Below are 24,413 nucleotides of genomic sequence, written 5' to 3'. Positions count from 1 at the left end.
ACAGAGCTATTCAAAGACTCGATGTCAAAGGAAATTGCTGAGAGTGACAATATTATTGACAGGAGATAATACTTCTCAACTAGCTTCAAACTTACTAGTAGTTCTGTGAACAGTAGACCTCACGCAGTATTCTCATCCACAAGCACCTGATTGAAACTATAGACCTTATGGAAATACAGCAATAGACTGGCTTCTCCACACATCTGTGTAATCACTTGTCAGCTGATTTATGATGAATAATTCCATAGTCTGATTTTCAATCCAATATTGACGTAAGAAGGAAGCTCCTTCTCCCTTTTATATTATCCTTGAAATGCAAAATTTCCAAAAACCTTGTATATACGTCGACGCGCAATTAAAAAAAGAAAATACCTGTCAAATTTCATGGAAATTACCGCGTTTCACCGTAAATGCGCAACATATAAACATTTAAACATTAAGAGAAATGCCAAACTATCGACTTGAATCTTAGACCTCACTTCGCTCGGTCAACAAATATTTGAACAGCTAGTTAGTAAAAGTTCAAGCTGAACTTGAAACTTGAAAGTTTTAATTTAGAAATGTCTCAATTTTAATATTTTTATTCAATTTTCCACTTAGTACTCTCCAAACTAAAACGAGCATTAGAAAAATGAAATTTCTAGAACATCTAACATCAGTCAGATTCAAACATTTCAAAACAAAGTACTGCGGAACATGGTGAATGCGCCCTGGTACATAAGGAACAGCGATTTGCACCGAGATCTGCACATCCCCTATGTGACCTGTGAGATAAGACGATTGGCAGCCCATCATGAGTCACGTCTTCATCAACACGACAACACCGAAGTCATCCAACTACTAGACAACACTGAACTCACTAGGAGGTTGGAGAGAACAAAGCCCTTCGAGTTGGTGTAGTGCTAGTGGAGTGATTAAAGTATATTGAATAAAAGTGTAGTGAAATAATTTAAAGTAGTGAAATTATAGATTGGAACTGTAGGCTTCACTGGAAGACTTTAGCAATAAAAATTAATTTAGGATAAGAAATAACAGAACAAAATTAATGGTTAGTCCTAGTGACTAGTTTTAATAGAAATAACAGAAAAAAAATATTATCCTTGAAATGCGAAATTTCCAAAAACCTTGTACATACGTCGACGCGCAATTAAAAAAGGAACATACCTGTCATATTTCATGGAAATCTATTCCGCGTTTCACCGTGAATGTGCAACATATAAACATTTAAACATTAAGAGAAATGCCAAACCGTCGACTTGAATCTTAGACCTCACTTCGCTCGGTCAACAAATATTTGAACAGCTAGTCAGTAAAAGTTCAAGCTGAACTGGAAACTTGAAAGTTTTAATTTAGAAATGTCTCAATTTTAATATTTTTATTCAATTTTCCACTTAGTACTCTCCAAACTAAAACGAGCATTAGAAAAATCAAATTTCTTCAGCTATCAGGTTGAAAATTACCAGATTTGTAAAAGTGAGGCATTCAAATCCTTGAAATCTTATATTTTAATAAACTCTTCACCGCTTCTACAGAAAAATAATTCTACTCAATAAACATAAACATTCTGCAGTATCTGTTCCACGTGACTGCACATAAATAATCTAATTCTTTGTTTCAATTCGCACCTGAATATTATTCTCCAGTACAAAAACCCCTCCATAATTGCAATTATATACGTGTTTGATTTTTAGAATCTACCAGCCATTCAAAACTTTTCGCGCCCGGCACAAAACTCACCATAATTGCTGCGTATTTTCTTTTCTCTCGCCTCTCTCAGCTTCCCCTCGTTCCCCCACATCACTTCCCCCTTCGATTCTTCCTCCCCCCACCACACGGAGAGACATCACGAAGGAGAAAAAGTTGAAAAATAACGAACGAACCTCACTTGTCGATTAAACACCAGTCCCCAATTAAAAATAATAGTTACTTAAGCGGCGAGAGAGCTTTATTAAAATTGAAGAGCTTTGAACGGTTTCAAATTAACGCTGGTGAGGTTGGGTGGGTCGATGATGGAGGGAGTTAGATGGGTGAGGGGGTGAAGGAGGAAGAGGAGGGAGGATTCCGCCTATTAAAAATAATATTTTCATTTTTCCTGCTTCCATTTCTTTTCCCTGCTTCTTGAGCCCCAGCATTCACTAGAGCTCCATTTTTGCAAGGCTACTGCGCACCAAGTGAGGTTAGTTTACGTTTCGGTAGTAATGAATGAATTTCTATTTAATTAATAAACAGAATTACGAGAAGAGAGTGAGATAGGAAGCTGTAGGGCGAGAGAGAAAGGGTGATTAATGCACCGGACCTTTACCACTTCCGTGGATAGCTACAGAGGTGTCCGGAACCTGCAAGTTTCCAAGTCAGAGAACAGAAATTCCCTAACGAAGCGGTACCGCAGGCTTTCAAGTGTAGTAGTTAGTTGGAGGGATGTCGAAGGGTTTCAACTGTGAGGAGAAGAAAGGACTGACGACACTACGGTGGGATGGAGGATGAGGTTTAGAGGTTGAGAGAATGTTTGGTCGTTTATGAATCATGTAATTAGAAACGGGAGGAAACTACTAGGAAGATTATAGGTGAATAGGATGATTACATGAGAAATACTTACAAAACTATACAAATTTTAAAAAGTGAGTAAGCTTCCAATAATAGGGTAACCTGATAGTAATACAAAGCTGTGATTAAGCATCAGGCCTTTCATAAGGAATTCTCATTTCACCCCTACACACAGATGTATAGTCTTTGTAGGGGTATTCCATACATTTCTATCACAATTATTGTATATTATATGCATTTTCTGGAATGAAGAATATTTGAATTGGATCAATGGCTTGAATTCATGAAATTCTAGATGCAAGTTTCTAAATAAATCAATATTTTCAAGTAGTTCTCTTGCAATGCGGTTTATACTCCTCTATAATCAGAAAATTGCCCAGCTAATGAAACATCAAGTTCAATCACCACTCAAATGCTACATTGAAAACATAACCCAAGTTGTAAAACAATCATCACCTGGGCTTAAAATACTTGTGGAGAGTTGCCTTTGTAAATGAATGAGTATAATAATTATTGAAATTTGAAAAAAAACAGATTTTGTTGTGCTTGTCACTTCTTTTCAATCATTTATTATTATGACTTGTGTATTATCAAATCAAATCATTTATTTTCGCCATTAAAAAAAAAAAACAATCACAAATAAAGAGCAAATCAAAAATTATGAACAATAAATTTAAACAAAATACAAGTGTTAACTTAAAAATAAGAAAATAATCATACAAAATCATAAATATCTCTACTACTGAAGGATACTACTGTAGTAATATCTGTATTACTGAATGAATAGATGAGTAGGGTATTTCAAATGAAATAAAAGATCGATTGTTCAAGTTCTTCTACTTTTCTAATTTTGATTTGTTCTCATTGTGTTTTAACAGCTCCAGAGCAGAGAATGGACGTAGTCCTATCAAAGACGGAGACAGAAGCTGTAAATGTCACATGCAAAGCAAAAGGCGTCTATCCTGAGCCGAAGATACTCCTTTACAAGGACCCTGAACAGGATAACAAGTGAGTGCCAATTGTCAAGACTTCTCCCTCATTTCTCTTATTCACTATTTGGATTTGATCGTGTCTTTTCTTCTTTTTAGTACACCTGTTCACCTGCCTTTTCATGTGTGTTGAAGTGAGTCAAGTAAATTTTCTTCTGTGCATTTAATTCCATAGATTTTTCTTCATAGCTGTGAACCATACTGGATAAGAGAAAACTATTAGTTGATTATAAATGGAGTCTTGGAAGTGGAAGCAATATCCTTTGTTTCTCAATGAACACCAGTAATACATGATCCAGACGTATAGCTTGACAGTATCAAGTTTTCTCCCACATACAAATTCAACTTCACTCTAACATGAGTTAAACTATTTTTACTTTCCTTGCCCTATTACCATAGGTAAGGAAAGTATTGCTTTCCGAAAAAAATTAAGGTACCCCAATTTCCAAATTTCTATACGTTTCAAGGCCCCCTGGGTCCAAAAAAGTGGTTTTTGGGTATTGGTCTGTATGTGTGTGTGTGTGTGTGTGTGTGTGTGTGTGTGTGTGTGTGTGTGTGTGTGTGTGTGTGTGTGTGTGTGTGTGTGTGTGTGTGTGTGTGTGTGTGTGTGTGTGTGTGTGTGTGTGTGTGTATGAGTGTATGTGCGTCTCTGTACACGATATCTCATCTCCCAATTAACGGAATGACTTGAAATTTGGAACTCAAGGTCCTTTCACTATAAGGATCTGACACGAACAATTTCGATCAAATGCAATTAAAGATGGCGGCTAAAATGGCGAAAATGTTGTCAAAAACAGGGTTTTTCGTGATTTTCTCGGAAACGGCTTCAACGATTTTGATCAAATTCATACCTAAAATAGTCATCGATAAGCACTATCAAGTGTCATAAGTCCCATATCTGTAGAAATTTCAGGAGCTCCGCCCCATCAATGCAAAGTTCGATTTTAGATTCCCAATTATCAGGCTTCAGATACAATTTAAACAAAAAAGCTTAACAAACTTAAAAAAGATTAAAAAACTTAATCAAGTGGAGTAGATTGAGCATGAAAATCTCTACAATTAATGTTCAGTAACATTTTCACCTAAAATTGAAAATAAGTTTTAAATTCGACAAAATATGATTATTCAGTTGCAAATTATTGTTGATTCTATTAAATCATTCACTATGAAGAGATAGCAGACCTCACGTGTGTCTCCAGCGTTTTTGCCCTGTCACCAGCTGACTCAAATCTTTGAATAGTAGCTTTGAGATGCGCGGGAACACTAGCGTCAGGTGATCAATTTTCATAACGGCAAGGGAAGTTGTGTGAGTGCGCCACACCAGATTTTTAGACATTATTGTACAAAAATATTTTCAAATGTTTGATCAAAATTAATTTATAGAAATGAAGGTCATTCGAGATTTGTAGAATATCTCTTGAAATAAATTTACAATGACTGACAAAGCCTTTGTGGGGTATCAAGTATTCAAGATTCAAATCAGATATGAGAATATCGAGTTGGACAAGTTATCCTTCATCCTTATTAATCAATGTTCCTATTCTTAATCTCTTGAAACTGCAAAGATTTTTGTGAGATTATAAGCAATCACTTTATCATCCATCAAAGTATTCAATTCACTCGAAATGTAACTTTTCAGAACCGGTTCATCAGTAATTGCAAACCAATGATAACTTCTTCCAATATCGATGATTTCCTAAAAGGCTTCGAGTCACTTGTCAGTGATTATTGTTCCTTCTACAATCAATGAGATAACTGTAATACCAATGTTCAACTTATTGAATCCAAATTGAACATCCTCAACAGCCAAATTAGTGTCTCAATCAACCGAGACTTCTTCATTCGCCAATAATAAATGGGAACTTCAAGTCAATAGTATCTTGATTCACATTCAAATACTAGTAGACACTAGTCCGTAGCATCAAGCACCATTCAATCTAATTTAGATTTTATCATGGATTCCTATTAATTGTCGATATTCACCACTCTACAGTATTGAATGGACATTATTTAATATTCAGTAGTCATTAGTAGTTAGTATCTACAGTAACTATAACCATATAACCATATCCTTTATAACTATTTTACCATATAACCTTATAACCATGGTTGAATAGTGACTGTAGAAGTATTAAGTATTCAGTAAAGTAGTCAAGTATTCATTAGTAGTATTCAGTAGTAAGATATTCAGTGTTCAGTAGAGTAGTCGAATTACTATTAGTAGTATTCAATAGTAGGCTACTGTATTCAGTATAGTAGTCAAGCAGTCATTTATAGTATTCATTAGTACAGTATTCAATAGTCAAGTAGCCCAAGTATTATCTATTCAATCTACTTTGGTCAACCAAGAATTACTTGGATGATATTATTTAGCCAATCCAACTCGAAATTTGACATAGATTCTCATCAATTGAAGCCACAAAAGTCGATAGATGAAGTCAATTCGCATTTTATACAATTCAATCAACCTTTGACTGGATAAAATACGTCATCCGCCACTCACCAGTATTCAATCTGCCTGTGACTTTGATGCGCATTCGAATTGAATGGCAGCCAGAGTTCGTTCGACTGGCAACCTCAAAGCAGAAACCACAAAGTATACACGACTGCCGAGCATTTAACTCACTGAAACAGAGCTGTGTGTTCGTGATTAAAGCCATCACCGTCCAGAAATTATTTGTCAGCGCTGAAAAACTTTGTGGCCTTCCCCTTTTCGGTTTTTCTGAAATACTATATCCACTTAGAAGAGTAAAGGGTTGGCTGACATTTGAGAATTATTATAGCGCTGCTACAAGTAAGTCTCTCACCCACCCCAACTGAAAGGCATTAGAAGCGCTCAACGATTTAGCAGGCAAAGGGGGAAGTTTGTGTTTGATATCAAACGGTTTCCTCACAGTATGTCGATCGGGTGATTCCAAAATGGATGAAACTGTACAATCATCCACTGTTGAACTCAGTTTACAATCGTTCTAAATAAAACGATTGAGTTGAGAAACAAGTTTGAACGTTTTGGTCACTTGAGCAAGAAAGTGCGCCATCTTGTTTGAATTAAATTGAATGAGTTGATTCAACTTCATCTAATCTGAATTTTGTACATAATGTGCATTGATGCGTATCAAGAGAAAGAAATTTCGTCCTCTTGTTCACCCTGTTGTCAATAATATCATTTGGGATTAAATTAATCAATCAACCAATATTATTCAAATCAACACAAAATATACATAAAAGAAATCAAAACACAAAAAAATCACAATCAAGAATAAATTTCTAATAAAATACAAAACAGGCTTCATGATTGGTTGTGTTGAAAAGAAAGAAAGGAGGAAAAATACCTAGCCAACTATGGTTTCTCATGTGTTTATGATTTAAATATCTTTTGCAATAGCAGAAGTTTTTGAGGTGGTTTTCAGCATTTAATTCAGGTTTTCTTTTGTTAATCTATGACATGATAATGAGAGTAATAGACTTATACACTTACGGGATGGGAAATTCACGAATGACGCATCATCACGTCTGAACTAATTCACTTGAAATATTTTGCATATAGATTCTCAATTCACCGAGAATAATTATAGGCTCATTTTAAATTCTTCAAGACTACAGTAACTACGTCAAGTTTTCAAATAGATCCTTGCTGAACTCGGGTTACCTACTAGTTACTGAATGAAAGGACTCCAAGCTGTCCCAGATAGGTGATTATCTATTGGAATATAGAGATTGAATTAAGTTCGAGTTGTAACTCCACCATCAATATCCATATTGAACCATTCATGATTATGAAAATGTAGTAAGCTGTATTCGTTGTTACACCATAATCAATCTCAAATGGACTGCTCATTCTCTTCAATATTCTGTAACATCAAAAAATTCAAATCTTCCAGTAAATGAGTGTTTGTAAGATATTTATAGTAGAATATGGATATCTACCACAAATAATTTCCTCCACTACGACAAAGAAAAATGGAATAGCTTGGTCTTCAATGTTTCCTTCCATTATGAACTGCTTATTCATCACTTTCGAATACTCAAATTACTTTGTCTGCTATGACGCAATTTAAGTATTTAGAAGTGAGCCAATTTGGATTGATACAATGACACATCCTGCAAACAGTCTCAAGCGTCAGAGTGAATATTGAATGAGAAACTAAAATAATAACGAAATTAATTTTCTGAATTCGGCATAGCAGTCTTTTCTATGATCGTAGATCGTATTGAACGAATTCAGAAAATGAATTTCGTTATTATTTTAGTTTCTCATTCAATAATCTGTTTCTTGTCAATGGAACTGGAGAGATATTAATAATGAATAGACTACTTCTAATGAGTTGAACACTATAGTTCCCCAAGCAAAAATGGGTCTCTCAAGGTCGAAGTTTCCTCTTGACACCACCACCCATCTCTACCCATACTGTTGCCACTTTGTACTAAGGGTGGCTATTAAGAGAGAAAGTGAATGGGTGTGAGGAGTATTGTTTGTCTTCTCTGGATTGTTGACTATGACGAGGACAATATAGTGCACTGTTTTACAAATGTATTGTACATAATGATTATATATTACATATAACTTTTAACAGCTGTACTGGTGTTTGAATGAGAATTCATGCAAATTGAAAAATGCAGAGTGAAGTGGACACTAGAAGAATATTGAATAAAATAAATAAAATTACATCACTCTACTTCCAATTGATTATTATAAAAGTCTTCAAGAAACCTTTATGAAGTGATAGCTCAGTTTATAAATAGTTGCATTTATGAAGAAAGATCTAATTATGATTATAAAATTAGATTTCTTGATGTCATGACTCAAGAAAGAGGTATACATTATACATAACAATATTCTTTTCCTACAGTTACGTTGAAAAGTGGCCATTGCTGCACTGATTACAGAACGCAAAAATCACTTTTCCGCTCTAGTGCGGGAAAAATTTTTCCTGCACTCCAGATTTGCAACATGGCAACGCAAAATAGTTAGTAGGTTATATGGAGCACCAGTGCAGCAAAATCAAAATTAAGTTGGTAACTGTGACTGGTGCACGTTATAAGAATCTTGATGGGGTGGACAACAGTGGATGACAGCAGTTGACAGCACACAGCCGCCATTCAAACACACATACTACATTCTATTTTATTTATTAATAATAAAATTACACAGATATACATTTGATGCATTTCAGGCAATTTTACCCATAATTACCCACTTTTCATATTCAATGGTAACTGTAGGAAAAACTTAATGTGAAATACTTGCGCAAAGTTCCTCTGCTGTACTCAACAAACCATTCCGCCCTCACCTACGGCTCGGGCGTAAACGTTTCTTTCGGTGCAGCAAACTGTCACTTTGCGCACCAGTTGCACAAATAACTATTCCTCCATTTCATGATGTTGAAGAAGATAGCGGTGTAGGGGAGGAGTTAACGGGGGATGTTATTGTTCTAGCTTCTAAGAATGACACAATAGAACTTTTGAACCTGACGTGCTCAAAAGAATTTGTGACAGGTAGTGACGGAAAAGAGGAAGAGGGAAGGTATGAGAAGGAAAGAGTGATCTTCAGGGTGTAGAAATATAGTCAATGTATGGCAACATTGCAGTGTCCTTGAGAGACCCATTTTCGCTTGAGCTACTATAATCTATGTATTTATTCATACATACTATGTTATCCACATACCATGGAAATGCTGTTAAAAATCGGGCTGCATGTAAATGTTTGATTAACTGTACCAAAAAAGAGCGAACTTAAATGCATTAGAATGATAAAAAGACAAATAATTGAATGAATAAATAAATAATATAAAGAGTGGAAATGTAGAGATTAAATGTTGAAGTAAGAAGGGAGAATCAATCTGGAGGGAGAAACAAAAATGTCGAAGGGTTAAGAAAGGTCGACTCTGAAAGCCAGAAGAAATATTTAGCCACGCGCTGTCTTGAAGAGCTGTCAACAATTTTTCAATAACTCAAAGTCCGGGCTTGATGCTTATTGGATCAATTTGGACAGAATTCAAGCTGATAATTTTCAGCACTTCCTTTTTCGATTTGATTCGGTCGACGGGATGATTTGAGATCATTTGTCTTGGGCGGCCAATCACAGAGATTGTTTTCTTATGCAAATGACGGAAGCGACAGACATTTACCCTCTGGATTAAGATTAATGGCCGAAGAAGGATGAAAGTAGAAAGGACAACTGGCCGTGGTGGGGGAGGGGGAATTTTGAGGAAAAGAGTTGTTGGGAGAGAATGGAGTGACGCAAAGGAAGAGTGAGTTGGAGGAGGGTAGCGGTAGAGGAGGGAGTGGTGGTGATGATGGAGGTGGAGTAAAGAAACATATCTCTCTGGAAGGAAAGAGAGAAAAAAGAGGGAGAAGAGAGCCATTGGATGGTGACTGAGAACGAAGCGTAAGGAAAGAAGTTAGCGGACAGAGTAGTAAAGTGAGGTTAAGAAGTTGACCGAATAAGACGAAAGAAGAATTGATGAAGACTTTTTAAAAATATGGAGACAAAAGGAGGTGACAATATAAAGGATACATGAATTATTGAGATAGAAACCATGATGAAAACATATTGAAGAGGGAGAAGGTTGGATGAGATAGTAATAGGAAGAAGAAGAAGAAGAAAGAGGAGAAAGGGAGGATGCACGAGTTAGATGGAAAGAAATAGATGAAAAAGGAGAATGAATAGATTGGGATAAAGAATTGATCAATTAAGAGTGATAAAAACATGAAAAATGAAAAATGGATGAGCAGAATGATGAGATGAAAGTACGAGAACAGTAACTTAACTCTTCCTCAAAGCAAACAACGAGCAAGAATGAGCTTGAATCCAGTCTCTGATTTGTGAATGATGTGCTGAGGAAGTGAGAGAGTCCAACATGCCAGCCCACTATTTTCCTCAGATCACTTCAAATTACTGAACAGTAACATAGACTAAGTGCCAGCCAATAGTCGCACTCTGCACCATTCATCCATCTTGTTTCCACGGTTTGATTCGAATTCAACCAACCCTTTCCCTCAATTACCTGAGCTCAAGCTCAGGATAATATATTTCACAATCATTCCGAATGGGGTTCACGAGCTTACCTGAGTTTCTTCCGAATAGCTGGCTTCCTGCGATTCAAAAGTAATAGAATTTTCAGACCGATCCTTCATTATCAATGCGATTTTTTATAGAAAACTTTAATGTATTATTAATTGATTTGTTTTATTTATTTATTCAACAGAGACACATACACATAATCATGAAAAATATTTAATTGAAAAATTATATTAATTTAATATATTATCGTAGATTTTAAAGTATTAAAAATATTATTATAATACAAAACTTCCGACTAAGGACTATTCAGTACATCTATTCCAAGATCTTTCCCTGTAATTCATGGAATTGATCTCTCTTATAAATTTTTGTGTGGAAAATGATCAATTATCCAATAATGCATAATACATTGTAACAACATTAAATTATCCGAACCAATAATACATTGATTTTATTTATATAACACGGTATGAATAAGTCACACTGCACTAATACAATAATGACATGTCAACACTGAGACAATCGCAGTAGCACTGTGAAATATAAACTCTAATAACTAATGAAGCTTATATAAACTCTCTATAACTAATGAATTCATTCAGTTCTTTGACTTTTATTCTCGCATTTGATTGATTGCTATCTCTCCCAAATAGTTTTATTCATCTCAATTGCACATTTCATAATATCTAAATATCAATACAATATTTATTATTGCAAAGGTGATGTTTTGGATGTTAAATATCCATATTGAATGAAATAAACTCGATATTGTGGAAACCATTGATTTTATTGAAAAATTCGCGATACTAGTTTCGGTTGTTACATCATTATCATGTAACTAGTTCACTATCATTTTCAGTTTACTAGAGATCGATAATGGTAACACCGAAACTAGTATCTTGAATTGTTTTGATAGATCAGCGAATCAGTGATATTGACAATTCCAAGTCGGTTTTATAATTAATTAAAATTGTATTTTTCATCTATTCAATAGTATTTGTTATAGTATTCTATAATAACATTTATTATAGTATTTATATAATTACTATTAAAGTTATCTGGTTATTCATCTGAATCTAAATTCTAATTCCCATTTATCGCAATTCCGAATTAATTTTTGTTCGCAGAAAACGACAGATGGATGACGTCACATATGACAGCAGACAGCGAAACGGTGCCTATGACGTGGCTGCCTCGACAAGACTGCAAGACGAAGAGCTCAACACTACAGCGACCATCAACTGCGAGCTCACAATCCCCGGTACTGAGTACCACAAAAAGAAAAGCATAGTCTACCATCCTGGTGAGTCATCTCATTCTATCACAATTATAATACTCATATATACTAAAAGAATTGTGAATTCATCAATTGTGTTACTGAGACTGTTTTTGATGCCTACTCCATTGAAAATAATTATATTCTGTCAACATCGAAGGCTGGGGCTTGACCAAACATGATCATATAGTTACTGTAGACTAAACGAGCATGAAGCTAGAGCACGAATTCCAATTCTAATTCTATTGGAATAACCTAATTAGACTCATATAATTATAGAGCTTTTAAACTTGCTCCATCCAGATTTCAAATCAAATCAATTCATTTTTCCACATTGCATTACAATTGATAATTATGTAAAATTACATGAATTTAATTATAAATAAAATACATCAATTTAAAATAATATAAACTGCCGCATTATTACATTGATGTTACTATAGGCCTCCAGTGGCGTAGAATTCCCCCAAGAAGACTGACTATACGTCTGTGAATGAGGGAGAGTTCTTGCATGAAAAATAAGTAGCATGTATCTTTATATACATGCACATATATATTATATTATATAATAATAATTCGTTTATTTCACTGCATTTCTACAATAATTGGTAATACAAATACATACATTAAACATAATGGTTGAACATTACAATTGGTAATACAAATACATACCTTAAGCATAATAATTGAACATGGATAATAATATTAAGCATGTAACAGAAAAAACCACAGTGCATACTATATACTATAGTATATAGTAAAAATCACATATATACTATATATATTATACTTACATATATATTATATCATATTATATATTATATATTTATAGCACATATCTGTGCTATGTACTATTAACTTTTTGTTTAATACAACCTATATAAATGAATGTGAATGCTGTTTATTTAAAAAAAATCAGTAGCACAGCAGATTCGATTATAAGTTCACAAGTGAGAGAGCAAGGGAACCAAAGACCAGCAATGAAGCGAAAAAGTGATATTTGAATTGAGTTGGTATGCTAAATGTAAAGGTGCGTACAGATTTACGCACCGCGAACATGAGCAATTCACTTTTAATCAGCTGATGCCAAGATCTTTATATCTATATGTTATACCGTTTCTGTAAAAATACAGATGTAGTCAGCTGATTAAAAGTGAATTGCTCATGTTCGCGGCGCGTATATCTGTACGCACCTTAAGCTGCGTACACATATACGCGCCTCCAACCCACACCGAGCACGCTCCGCCCTCGTACCGACCTCGTTCCTCCATCGCACCGCAGTCGCTCCGCCCCCGCTCGGCAGTCGCACCCATCATGAACGTTACGGAAGATGTTAGCTCTTCTCGCGTTCCACTCTTGCTCCCCGGTCGATCATCAATCGCTCTGCTGGTTGCGGAGCAGAGCGAAAGTCTGTACGCACCTCTAAGGTGAATGGAGCAGTTCCTTAATTCCAATCCAGCCTATGCCAAAAAGCCACTTAACCAACCTACTTTTATACACCACATCGCTGCATCCCTCAGCCTCACTGATGTCATCCGGCAAATTCCTATAGATAACTTGAGCTGGATAGTATGGTGATTTGAGTTCTATTCTCCAATTAATCTTTGTTCAGAATATGCTTCCGCTCGTGTGTTCCAATCCTAGCCCAACAAAACTCCATTCTAGTACAAAAAGATATTTTCCAATATTATAATCTATGAATATTGATATTAATCTATCTATTATAGAGTTAATCATACATGGTTGGGCTCTCAACACAGGAATAAAGGAGAGAGCCCCACACAAGGAAAGTTTAGCTTAATAGACTCATATCTGTGCGTGAATGCATTCTGCTGTCTTTCATAGGAATAAGGATAGAGTCAATCCATGATAATTTGATATACGTTTTTGAGAATTCAACTTCAGGCTACAGCTCAAAACTGTTTCTTTTCAATTATTCACATGCAATGAATGAACTGATTCCACCTGGAAAATTAAGTCTTTGATAGTTGTGATAGGGAAATTCATGATGCAATCATTGAAGAGAACGAGCATAGAGCTTGAGTACGAATTCTATCTAGCTGTTTACCCTGCAGTCAATATTTGCAGTGGCAGAAGTCTTCGGGGTGATTTACAGCATTGAATGTGGATATTCGTTTAATGATAATCATCAAATTGAATGAGAAAGACTAAGAAATTCTCAAAAAACCACTGATTTATTGATAATTAGAAGGACCGGTTTCGGCTAGTACACCATTGTCAATCTCTGATAAACTCTGATAGTGCGGTTTATCAGAGATTGACAATGGTGTAATAACCGAAACCGGTCTTACTAATTATCAATAAATCAGTAGTTTTTTGACAATTTCTTAGTCTTTTTCATTCAATATGAATAATTACCACAATATCAACTTCTCAACTAGACAAAAAGTGAAAAATAATCATCAAAGATAACATTGAATGTGGCCTGAGAAGTCAAGCAGGACTTCTCTTGCAAGCGTTTATCGATTTATTTTGTTTGGTTGAACCAGGAGGTGAAATTAATATAATCAGTTTTAGGTCGCAGTGTGTCTATAACATATATGGACAATAATTAATAAGAATAAAATAATTTGTGTAGCAAAAAAAGAAAGAACTAAAGAACATATGAAATTAAGACAGAAACAATGAACAGTAATAAATAAGAATATCATTCCTTTTTATCTCTTTTCTTTGATATCACTTGAAAATGACATAAATGTCCGAAACATGTTGTGATAAAATATTTCAAAAAAAGGGTACTGAGATTTTTATTTTCTTTATATTTAATATCATTCTTGTATGGCAAGAATAGCAAGAAGTATAGAACAAATAATATCATGACATGGGACAAAGAGTAAACCAAAGAGCTATGAAAATTTGAATTCAGCTAGAGGTCACTCTGTACTGACTCAACATGCAAAGATCGGGTCTGGTAGAGTGAGAAGGAAAATCTGAATAATTATTATGGAGACATTCATAAAGGTACTACTAATAGGGAACCGAACAATCGAGTTACCTGCTCACAAAAGGAAGAACAAAGATGGGGAATGAAGTGAGAGGAGCTTTAAAGACTGAGGTTAACATTTCTTAATAGAAAGTACCAAGGACCAGATACGGCGAGCGACCCATTTTTGGAGTCTTCAAAGAGCAGGAACAATTACCTGTTTAAGTAGATTAGGAGTGTTCCACGTTGAAGCTGAATTTTCATCATCATTTGTGTTTATAGCACCATTGTTGCCAGCTCAAAGACCGATTCAACAGCACACTATCTTCTATAACCATAATCGAGGATATTATAAGGTAATTTGCATCTGTCTGTACTTGGTGCAGCAAAACTTGAATTTCAGCAAACGCTAATTGCGTTCATATTATTTGTAAATTCAATGATATACATGAAAGGTTCGTTCTGCACAATTTTCGTTGAATGGAATTGATAGAACAATATGAAGAAAACATATTCGATGCTTGAGAGGAGGTGGAACGAATTTGGTAGCTGATACATCTCTTTTAGACTATATATTATTTACCATGTTGTATTTTCTCTATTGTATCATTTCTTGTTATGGTTCGATGAAAATACGTGTCGCATCAACCATTCTCAACGTTACTAACTACGAAACATAGAATGAACAATCTATTGTTCATTCTATCCTACAATCACTCACCGACCATATAGGGCTGGATATTTAACTTTTTGGAGTGGTTTTTACTTTCCTTGCCCTATTACCATAGGTAAGGGAAGTATTGCTTTCCGAAAAAAATTAAGGTACCCAAATTTCTGAATTTCTATACGTTTCAAGGTCCCCTAAGTCCAAAAAAGTGGTTTTTGGGTATTGGTCTGTATGTGTAAGTGTGTGTGTGTGTATGAGTGTATGTGCATCTGTGTACACGATATCTCATCTCCCAATTAACGGAATGACTTGAAATTTGGAACCTTAAGGTCCTTACATTATAAGGATGCGATACGAACATTTTCGATCAAATGCAATTCAAGATGGCGGATAAAATGGTGGAAATGTTGTCAAAAACAGGGGTTTTCGCGATTTTCTCGGAAACGGCTCCAACGATTTTGATCAAATTTATACCTAAAATAGTCATTGATTAGCTCTATCAACTGCCACAAGTCTCATATCTGTAAAAATTTCAGGGGCTTCGCCCCAACTATGCAAAGTTTGATTTTAGATTTATAATTATCAGGCTTTAGATACAATTTAAACAAAAAATTCCAAGTGGAAAAGATTGAGCATGAAGATCTCTACAATTAATGTTCATTAACATTTTCACCTAAAATTGAAAATAAGCTCGAAATTCGAGAAAATGTTATTATTTCAATTACAAACTGTTGACAACTGTTGATTCTATTAAATCATTCACTATGAAGAGATAGCAAACTTCGTGTGTCTTCAGCTTTATTGTCCTGTCACCAGCTGGCTTGGATCTTTGGATAGTTGACTTGAGATGTGCGGGAACAATAGCGTCAGGTGATAAATTTTCATAACGGCAAGGAAAGTTGTGTGAGTGCGCCACACCAGATTTTTATCAATCGCTTAACACATTCTCGTTTGCATTTCCTCCTAAGGATTTAATATAATATTTCAAATATTATAAGGCTAAGAAAACTATTATAAGACTGATGCAAATTATTATTATAAATATTTATATCAGTCTTGAAATGTGGAACACAGTGATTATGGAATTGAAAGTCTCCATCCATCAAGGTAATCTCCATTTAATATTAACAAATAAAAGTTATTTTCTATGTAACTGATCAGGGTATCCATACTCACCTCATACTATTTTTCCAACATGAATATAATATCGAAAACAATTTTGATTCTTAATCATTATTGGGGGACAGGCTCTACACCTGGTATATTTTCCACTCAATACTGCTTGTGTTGAAAAATTAGCAGCCTAAACTCACATGATTTCATAAGAATCAAGATTTAAAAATTGCAACAGAAGATTGCAATGCTGTTTCGCCTGTGTTATGATCTGTGTACGGTGATATTACAGTCTTTTGAAAGCTTTATACGATGTTAACGCTGGCTGCAGGCTGTAACACTGGGAGACTCTTTCGAAGAGAAAAGAACAATCTTTTTTCAGGATGTGCCGGTTGTTGCCTGTGATAGCGGGGGGTAAAATTCAGTAGAAAATGGCGAGTTTCAGCTTTCTGAGGAGAGGAGGAAGGGTTAGTTGCGATGTGGAGGGGTTGAACAAGGACACCCCGCTGAGCGCAAGCCGTTGCGAAAGACCACTAATCAAGTAAAATAGGGTAATAATTTCTAACTTATCTCGGTGTAGTATGAATGATGGCACTTTTTAAATGTATTTTCTGCGTTCCGCGCCTCCCTTGATACATATAAAATGTGGTCCTGTAAATATACTTCATTTTAAATTACTCTCGCCGAAGCAATTAGAATTTCGAGTCGGAAAAAACATGCTAAAGACATTACAGTTTTAAGACGATAGCGGACAAGTCTTGAATGGAGGAGGAGAATACATGGAGGAGGTTGTAGAGTGTTTGAGAGTGCAGATTGTTATCCAGGAATAACATTCTTGACAATTTTTTAATATTCATACTTCGGAAAAACTAAACATTTGAGTGAACCATATTCTTGATTATAAGAAACTCAATTGAAGTATGTGAATAATTAGTATTGCTATGATTGTCATTCATCAATTTGGTGTGATATCATTTGAGGTAGAGGCTGTGGTTGGAGTTTTTGGAATGATTTATTTTGAGTTTTTTCTTCAAAGTAAATCCTGTACTTTTAAAAAACTCAAAATAATTCATTTCTTATACTCCATTTGAAGCTTATATCGAATACATAAGAAGATGAAAAGTATACACTAAACTCCACGAAATGTAATGTTATGATAATGATGTAATCATAAAATCATAAGCTTTATTATCAAGTTCAAAGTAATGATATCCATAAATATTATCTCATTCGATCTATTACACTTTTTCGATTCTCATTTTGGGAGGTAATTCGTCATTCATAGAATATCTTTTTCGAAAAATAGTTCATTATAAGATTTGAGTTTTATGTGAAAATTCACATGTTTTCAATTATTTGTTGATAATCATGAACATATTGTTTAAAATATTATAACACAAGAATATACTGCAGATAACAATCATTGATCGATTTTGGTAGACTTTTCTCATTGAGAGAAATGACAGTTGGCTTTGATCAGCCTTTTTCGAATACTTGGGAAAATTGAGAAATCAAGCTTTCAGCACGAGGAAGTTTTCAACAATGAGATTTAGTTGACAGATAGAAATTGAGTTGCAACTGGTGGGAAAAATTCGAATCGTTAAAGAAGACATCAAAATCGGAAGAGAAGCTGGCTGAAGGTTGAGGAAAAAGAGAAGCCAAAGATTTAGAAATAATGTGGAGAGAGAAAATATGAAAAGGAGCAAGAAAAATATCATAAAAAAGGAAAAATGGAATAAGGAAAGGGAAAGAAGAAATGTTATAAGAATAATTGATGGAATTTAATAGAGTGAAGAGTGCAAATGAAAATAGGAAATTGAAAATAAATAGAGGATAAGTGAACTGAATAGAGGAATATAGGAAAATGGTTGCTATGAACAAGAGGAAAGAGTACTACGTATGAGAGAGAATGAAGGGCAAAAGTAGGAGAAGTTGGAGAAAAACGTATGGAAAAAAGAAATTGCTAGAAAATTATATCGAATCTAGAGTACAGAAGGAGATGGTGAAGTTGAAGGAATAGTAAAAGGGAAATGACAAGATCGATGTTACAGGGAAACATTCGAAAAAATAACTATCAAGAAGAGATAATAATGCTCAACATTGATGAACATACATCAAGAGTAGAATAAGTGAAACAACAAGTCTAAATAACAAGACTTCCCAATAATAATAATGAATAACAAGCAAGTCAAAAACTAGAGAAGTAAGAAGTCAGATTGAGAAAAGAAGAACGACAACAATTTTTGAAAATAATGAAGAGTTTTGGGGAGAATGACAATGGGGAGAATATGGAGGCAAAAAATTATAACAAGGGAACAAACAAAACGAGAAGTGGAAGATAGTGGTTTCTTAACCGTCAAAATGTGAAATTCTCAGGCTTTGGGTGTTAATCAACTAAATTTCAGTGAAGTTTAATCATAATCCTACTTTGGACTTCCAAAATTTTATGTAATGTAAATTCGAGAGAGAAATAGTTCAAGGAGTATCCTTAGTTTTCCTCTCCCGGTCTGTGCTTTCTTGTAAAAATAATTTAGTAAATAAATACAATTGAAGAAGGGATGAGACTAGAAGAGGATGAAGAAAGTTAACAAGTGTAAGAGAAATGAAGTGAGAGGACAGTTGGAGGAGGAGTGAGACAGAGGAGATAGCTGATAAATGCGACGATGTGGCACTGATCGAATAGAAATTCTCTCAGATGATGATGATGATGAAAATGATGATGATGACGATGGTGACGATGATTTGAAGATTGGCCATTGCGATGGTTTTGGTCGACAGTGGCATTCGCTCATTAGTGGAAAATGATGTTTGTTCGCAAAGAGAGACGAATGAGGAAGAGGCGGTGGAGAAGGAAGGGGAAAGGAAAGAGGAAAAGGAAGAGGAAGTGGACTAACCGGAAGGCTAGTGGCAAACTCCAACACCAACTTCGGTGTCCCCCGAAAAGAAAAATAAGGGGAGGGGATCAGCGTTGATAATGGAAGTAAAGGGAAACCTCATCCCCATAACGAGGATGATCACACTCTCCTCTTTCTCCATCCAGAAGGTCAGGTTCAGAGTGTGGGACGTTTTGAGGTACTTTTAAGGAAGAAAGGTTGTAAAGAAGTGATGGTGAGAAGAGAGGGTGAGTGAGTGTGTGAGAATGAGAGAGAAAAAGGGTAAAAGAAAAACTATGAAGGAATGTGTCGAAGAAAATAAGGTGAAAAGTAAAGGAATAGTGAGTATTCAGATTCAGATTAATTCATTCATATGTTTAACAAAACAAAATTCAACTCACGTTCTAGCATTGAGAATAATTACCAGAATGAGTAAAATAACATGATGAATTATATTGAGAGTGCGCGTTACCTGTCGCCATATTAAATTGAATGTCCATAAGATCAATGTTATCTTTTGGAACGTATAGCGCCATTTATTAATTTATGAACGGAGATCCACGTACTCTACATCGTTATAGAGTTTTACAATAATGTTGAGCAAGAAATATGATGGAATATGCGAAATTTCTGGTACTACTGTAATGTTTCCACATGAACGGTAAAGTTTGGACCATTAGAAGTCCATTCTCAGAGAGGGTATCGAGGATACCCTCCCCTTCAGCACTTGACAGCAGGATTGATTACTTCATTTATGTAGATTTAAAATATATACTGACTTATACACTACTCATATACAATAGCATAAAATACAGCAAAATTATAGATGAATATTACATGATATAGACTAAGAAAATAATTATTGAACTGTATATGATATGAAAAAAGCAATATGGAATGACTATAGATAATATTGTTATGCATCTACATAAATTGGCGGGGCTTTGGACAATATGAGGTAACAGAGAATGAATAACTAGAGACAAGAATCCGGTGACCGTCTCCATCTATTACAAAGTAAGGACAAAACAGTGGAGAAATTATGTAAGAGAAGAAATTCATTTTTAGAGCGAAAAAGTTTCTCGAAATATTGAAAGTAGCTGGAAAATTATAAGATAAGGAAGACGCAAAAGAATAGAGAAAATAATTGAAAAGGTCCGTGATAGTAGTGAGTGGAGTGAAAAGGGAGAGAGAGTAAAAATAGAAAGACAAGAATGAAACTCAGTAAAATAGCGGTTTTTGAAGAATTGGATGACTTATTATGAGGAACGAACCGGACAAAAATGATAATCATACTGACAAGGATGTGAAATAAGCTCAAAAAGATGAAGTGAGTGGGGGAAAGTTGGAAAGTGACACAGATAAGATATCGGATAATACAAAGAATGAGAGGCAGATGACAAAGAAGATAGAAATGACAAAATGACGATGAAAAAAGAGAATCAAACAGATAATATACGATGATGGGGAAGTGAAACAAGATGAGTAGGGGTAGGTACATTGAGGTGTTTCTTACTTGGGTCTGTGGGTGTTAATTTTCATGATTGAGAAGAGTGTGGGAGAGAAGAATGGAGAAAAGGAGAATTTGAGGAAAATATGAAAGAGAAAATAGTATAGGAGAAAGATGGAAATGGAAAAGGACAAGAAGAAGAGTAGGTGGGCTACTCTCTATTGCAAACACGACCCTGAGGGATCAGTAAGCCATGCTGCCCATGCTGGACTCTCCCCGTGTCATCATTCTTCATCTCTCTCTTCTCCCCATCTTTTTCATCCGTCTCATCATCCTCCTCTTTCTCCTCCCATCCTCCTCCTACTCCACAACTCTTCCACCAACTCCTCCACCTCCTCATCCATCTCCTTCACCTCCTCTTCTACTTTAGTCCTGTAATTCCTTCCGCTTCACCCTTCCCCTCATCCTCATGATCTCTTTTCCCCTGTCATCATAATCTGCTATTAACTTACACATCTATTATTCGGCTTTCAAAGGATATAAGGTCCGACCCTCACGTACGTGCCTGTTCCGTCATTTTGGAGTTTTCTGAAAATCGTATTCATTGGGTACAATATTTGAACAATGAGTGGTCAAAATGATAACAAGATACTTTTTCAAATTTTACTGTTTTGAAACCTCCACCATTTTACAAATTTTTAGCCAGATTTTTTTGGGAAAAAGCATGCTAAAAAGTAAATAATATGGAATTATTCGTGAGATTATATTGTAGTCTTGGACCTGACAGTCTGTGATAAAAATCATATTAGATTCTGTTCTAGTATTCATGTCCCAATGTTCATTTCTTCAAAATAACAGGTTTCAATCGCCATAGTAAGCTAAAAATAGTGTTGAATGAAAAAGACTAAGAAATTGTCATAAACCACAGATTTATTGATACTTAGAAAGACCGGTTTCGGTTATTACACCATTGTCAATCTCTGATAAACTCCCTTTTATCATGTTTATCATGCTTTTCATTCATGTGTATAATGCGTTTTAACATGTTTATCAGAGATTGACAATGGTGTAATAACCGAAACCGGTCTTTCTAAGTATCAATAAATCTTTGGTTTTTGACAATAATTGTTTAGCCTTTTTTTTTGAATTTATTTTTCGCCAAAAATGCACATTACATCATTAAAATTAAATGAAACAAAATGAAAATTTAACGATACAAAACAGAAACAAAATTATAAATTATACTAAATACTTATGTACAATAGATTAAGTGAATAACTTAATAAATAAACTTGACATAATACAGTAGTAGAAGTAAAATGAAATGTTCAGTTAACTTCATTGTAAAAGCAATTTTTCTTTTTTGGCACTGCCAACATAAGTAACACTTGTGTGTTGGCAGAGAGTTGTAGTTCATTTACACTATTTGCTATGCAGTGACAATGATTTCGAAATACGAAAGTACATAAAAGGAGATGTAAAAATAAAAAGAAAAGAGGAAAAGTTAGCTGAAAGTCGATGTAGGGAGGCCACCATGATTTTTTTAAAGAATTTATAAAATTGTTGGGTAGGATTAAATCCGGATTGTTTATTTTTTATATACCAAATGTTCATGTTCTTTGCACGTATATGTAGTTGAATAAAGATGCATTATAAACCCAATTGTCGGAGTTTGGTATTTTTCTTCTTGAGTAAGTGGTCTTTCCACATGCTTTTCCAGTGATTGGACAATATTCAAAGCCAATGTGGTTCCTCACAAACGAGGATGGGCCCTGTTTATAACAAACAAATCAAATCATTTATTTCGCCATTTAAAAAAACAATCACAAATAAAGAGCAAATCAAATATGATGAACATTCAACATGAATAATTACCACAATATCAACTTCTCAACTACACAAAAAAAATAGTCCTTCATTCTGTGTTCTGAGCCTGGAATTTTTATTTTTAGTTGAATGTAATTTCCTTTAATAATATGTCAGTATAAACAGTACAATATGTACAATAAACAGTCTGTAACTAACTAGTCCTACAGAACAGTTATACATTCGAACTCCAGAACATAATTGTGTAGCATATTATTGAAGGAAATTACATTCAACTGGAAATAAAAATTGAGAGTAGTCAAGGTTGGTTACAATGAGAAAATAATATTGAATATTGTTTCTTATCCATTTACAATAACGAAGCACTCCAATGCCTGAACACGTAGCAAACATTCAATTCAAAATAATACAAGTAGGCTACTTAACTCGAATTGTTGAGATGAGGTAAATAATCTGCAAAAAACTTCCATCTTCAACGTATTAAAACACATTTCTCCTCTTCTTCAAGGGTATTTGATAAATTTTAAGAATAAAACCATAGTTTTCCCTAGTTGATAGGAGTTGATGGCTGTGGTAAACAGTTGTGTTGCTACCCAACTTTGTATATTCCACCTTGGTAACACCAAAGACTATATGAAGCTATCATTCTACGTTTTTCTCTATGAAAACACCAATCTGGGAAAAGTTTCACACTATATCAGTGAGATACTAGTCCGGACGCAAATGTCATGAATAAGGCACTCCCTGGTCATTTTTGGGTAACAGCCGTGGAAGATGTCTCAATTTCTTCGTTAGGTGTAGCATAATAAGGATCGTGATGATGATAAGTCGAAATCACAGGCAAACACCTCAGAAACGATATGGCCGCAAAAATTTTCAGGGTTTTGCTACATCAGTCAGGGCTTGAACGTAATTCTCGGGTTGCATGTGACAGGAATGTAACATATTTAATACATTTATTAATTCGTAATGCGCCTCCTAGCATCAGTCGACCTGGGAACTGCTCCATTCAAGTTTATAAGAGAGCAATCCAATCGTGGTTAGCCACTTTAAACGATGACGATTGCTCCAGTCTCCTCAGATCGTTGTACTTATGATAGTGCTCATCCTTGCATTCATAGTACTGTACTATGTGCTATGTGCGTGTTGGTGTGTGTGTGTTGTGTGAGTGTGCTGTGTTTGTGTGTGTATGTGTGAGTGCTTGTGCCCCTCCTGTGTGTATGTAATGGTTTGAGTGCCCTGTTTATTATTGTTTCATTTTTTTTCTCTATAAACAATCACATAATTTCAATATGTCTTTTAAACTGTAATTCTTCTTTTAATAATTACTTTCTATTATAAGATGTTTTATTTTGTTTATAGTCGACTAAAAATTCAGAACTCCTTTCTTTCATTTCAATATTTAATTTATAATTCAACTCACGACTCACGAACAAACCTTTTAGGTTCCTGTGAGCGTGGTTTCTATTATTTTATTTTTTAAGTTTGTTATTTTAAGTTTGTGTACATGTGTTTTTTACATTTGTATGCTACAATGTATTTTTTTCGGAAACAATAGAATTCAATCCAAATCGCTTGTATTTCAATAACCATTCAAGATATTCAACCGTTTTTCAAAACGAAAATATTTTAAAAACCTTCCTCTAAAATTTATGTTTCATGAACTTTTCCTCTAAAACGCATATTTTTCGAGTTATAACCTTCAA

The 24,413-nt window shown here is 34.7% G+C and overlaps 1 protein-coding gene across 1 annotated transcript in view; it reads left to right on the top strand.

Moving 5' to 3' along the window:
* Positions 1-24,413, top strand: part of LOC111045028 — a 135,299-nt gene that overhangs the window by 90,933 nt on the left and 19,953 nt on the right. Inside the window, 2 exon segments of the mRNA XM_039431851.1 lie at positions 3,423-3,552; positions 11,685-11,860. Of these exon segments, the coding sequence (XP_039287785.1) occupies positions 3,423-3,552; positions 11,685-11,860 (306 nt within the window).

This window comes from Nilaparvata lugens, chromosome 7 (assembly GCF_014356525.2).
Source record: "Nilaparvata lugens isolate BPH chromosome 7, ASM1435652v1, whole genome shotgun sequence".
In the NCBI taxonomy this organism is placed as follows: Eukaryota; Metazoa; Arthropoda; class Insecta; order Hemiptera; family Delphacidae; genus Nilaparvata; species Nilaparvata lugens.
Note: the sequence above shows the minus strand (reverse complement) of the source record. Positions and strands in the feature narration are given on the sequence as shown.